The sequence below is a fragment of the Montipora capricornis genome, chromosome 10 (genome assembly GCF_036669925.1).
Source record: "Montipora capricornis isolate CH-2021 chromosome 10, ASM3666992v2, whole genome shotgun sequence".
NCBI lineage: Eukaryota > Metazoa > Cnidaria > Anthozoa > Scleractinia > Acroporidae > Montipora > Montipora capricornis.
In genome coordinates this window covers 71,197,674-71,200,173 of record NC_090892.1, presented here as the reverse complement: position 1 = coordinate 71,200,173, position 2,500 = coordinate 71,197,674, and the positions used below count along the sequence as shown (strand labels likewise).

Below are 2,500 nucleotides of genomic sequence, written 5' to 3'. Positions count from 1 at the left end.
GTACACGTAATTTATTCAATTTTCTCATGATCTACAGTTTACCTGAGGACATCACCAGAGACTTGCATGGAGAGAATACAAGCAAGGTCCCGTGCTGAAGAAAAAACCCTTCCAATGGTACATACAGTATAATTATGTTATGATTTGCCAACAGGAATGTCTCTCTTCTAAATTAGTCATTAGGAGTTAAGTGTGAATTCACCTTCATCATCATCATTTTATTTGGTAATGCAGGTTACAAAATGGCAGCCAGGAAGGCTGATGGGTGCCTGCAATTATTGCTTAAATTTTTTGATGCCTTGACTTGCATGTATGAATTTCCAGCCTGGATACAGCAGCTGTAGCTAACCCTGGGTAACCCCATTAGAACACTCCTTAAGTAGGAAACCTGTTTAATGTCACCCATAAAATGGCTTGATTCTCTATTAAGATTTAAAATAACCTTTTTTCTTTTTAGGATCTTCTTGTTGCATTACATGAACGCCATGAGGAATGGCTCATCCAAGAAAAATTCCCCATTCCTGCTCCAGTTTTCGTGAGTCAAAACAGACAGTTTTCACCAACAACTTAAAAGCAACTTACTACCAGTATAAAAAACAAAATGAAAATAAATAGTAAAAACCATGAGGATGGCTGCCAGCAGAAATGTAATATGTAGATCATACATCTATGGCCCTTTTAATCCCAATACAGTTCAAATGTTGCCCTAATTAGTGCAACTGTATCTAAATTTTACAATAACCTGTTAAGTCACACATTCATCTCACAGGTCAGTTACGATAATTTAAGGGAGAGCTGTACAAGGTTTTGCATGTACAATGTACTGATCTTTCACATTGAACCTACCATACTCACATGTAGGTGTAGAATGAAGGGACAACGTCATGAAACTGATATACTGCATTTATGATCCAGTTGTTTAAAAAACGAGCCGCATTGTTGGCTTTATTCCACAAAAAAAACGTGTCCCTTGGAAAAAGCTCTATGAAGCTCATGCATGTGACGTTAAAAATATCAATGACCTGATTGACTAGTTTGCTCATGAATTATTAATGATTTTTTGCTTAGGTTTTCCCTGGAATAACCCTATGCTTAATGAAGGGATAAGCCACTTTCAAAAATATCACTTATACTCTTTGTTTGCCCTCCAAAATTTTGTATTATAAAGCATTGTTTTTATTTTCTCTCGGGACCATCTTAAGTCCCAATAGAAACTGATAAGAATGCTTATGCAAAAGTTTGGAGGGCAAAAACATTACGGTATTTTTGAAAGTGGTCTTTTGAAGAAGCACATGGTACAGCACCAGGAAAAATACGCTAACTAGACTCTTTGCTTCCAGGTTGTTGATGGTAACAGAAACCTTAAAGAAATGTTGACGTTTTACCAGGACTACGACAAGTACCTTCTAGGAATTGAAAAATGGCCTTATCACTCAGTCCAGCAAGCAGTGTGCTAACCACTTTGTGTACATGTAAATGAAAAAAATAGTGATTTATTGGTAAACGCTGACTGTATCAAAGTACAAAGTAGGCTAGAATTATTAGTCCTCAAATTTTTTCGCATTGTTGAAAGTGGGAGTCTGTGAGGCCAACTTTTTAATTATTTAACTAAAGGTTCCTAACCTCTTAATGCCTGTGTGCAAGATACATGCAGTCTTTTTGAATGACATTTTATCTATGGGGACCTTAACTGAGCAAGGACAACGGCTATGAGAATGTTGTCGAAAATTACTATTTCCCGCAATTGCCAGTCGCTTGGCATGGAAAGTGCGTGTCCACATTCCAGGAATAAAATTGGTGAGAGCGGTGTAGATATTTCCAAAGAAACTTGAAAATTTAACATCAGGTGCTTGTGTCCTCTATACAACCTCAAAATTGGTCATTTCACATCGTAGTCAGGACGAGAACGGCAAGGAAATGTATCAAACCTTGAAAACCAACCTTTTGTTTTGTGGTGGCAGTTCTTTTCCATGGGTAACAGGTAATGGGTGAAGGGTTAGTATTTATAGTACAAAATTTAGCATTTTAATTTCTTGAATTTTCAACAACCTGACCCGCGAGTTAAGAATTACCACAAGCGATATTACCTTGTTGCTCTCATTTCGTCTTCGTCTTTCAAGCTCCTTGAAATTTATAACAAAACTCACATGTAGTTCAATTATACCCATTGACAGGTAACAACAATTTACTTACATTTACTACGACTCAGTAATCTGAAGAACAACGCAACTAGTTATGAAGTACATGAAAAGGCAACGTGGTTTTTGTTTGAGTTTCGAATAACTGCTGAAACATACGCAATTTATAGGGTCACTTGGAACTCACGAAGCAAATCAATGCTTCGAGCAATGAACAACAGTTTTTATTACAACCGTTAGGTAGAAATCTCTATCCTTCACCCGTTACCCTTTTAGTTTACCCGTGGTTTTGTGACGTTCTCGTAGTCGTCGTCGTTCTTGCTTTAGCACCCTTATGATAGCGTGTGTACACGACAGACGCC

General features: G+C 37.4%; 1 protein-coding gene across 1 annotated transcript in view; it reads left to right on the top strand.

Annotated features, from left to right (window-relative positions):
- Positions 1 to 2,500, top strand: part of LOC138018523 (thymidine kinase 2, mitochondrial-like) — an 11,512-nt gene that overhangs the window by 8,414 nt on the left and 598 nt on the right. Inside the window, exons 8-10 of the mRNA XM_068865169.1 lie at positions 38 to 117; positions 458 to 535; positions 1,341 to 2,500. The exon at positions 1,341 to 2,500 is cut by the window's right edge and continues 598 nt beyond it. Coding sequence (XP_068721270.1) covers positions 38 to 117; positions 458 to 535; positions 1,341 to 1,457 — 275 coding nt within the window. The 3' untranslated portion in view covers positions 1,458 to 2,500. The remainder of the gene's footprint in view (positions 1 to 37; positions 118 to 457; positions 536 to 1,340) is intronic.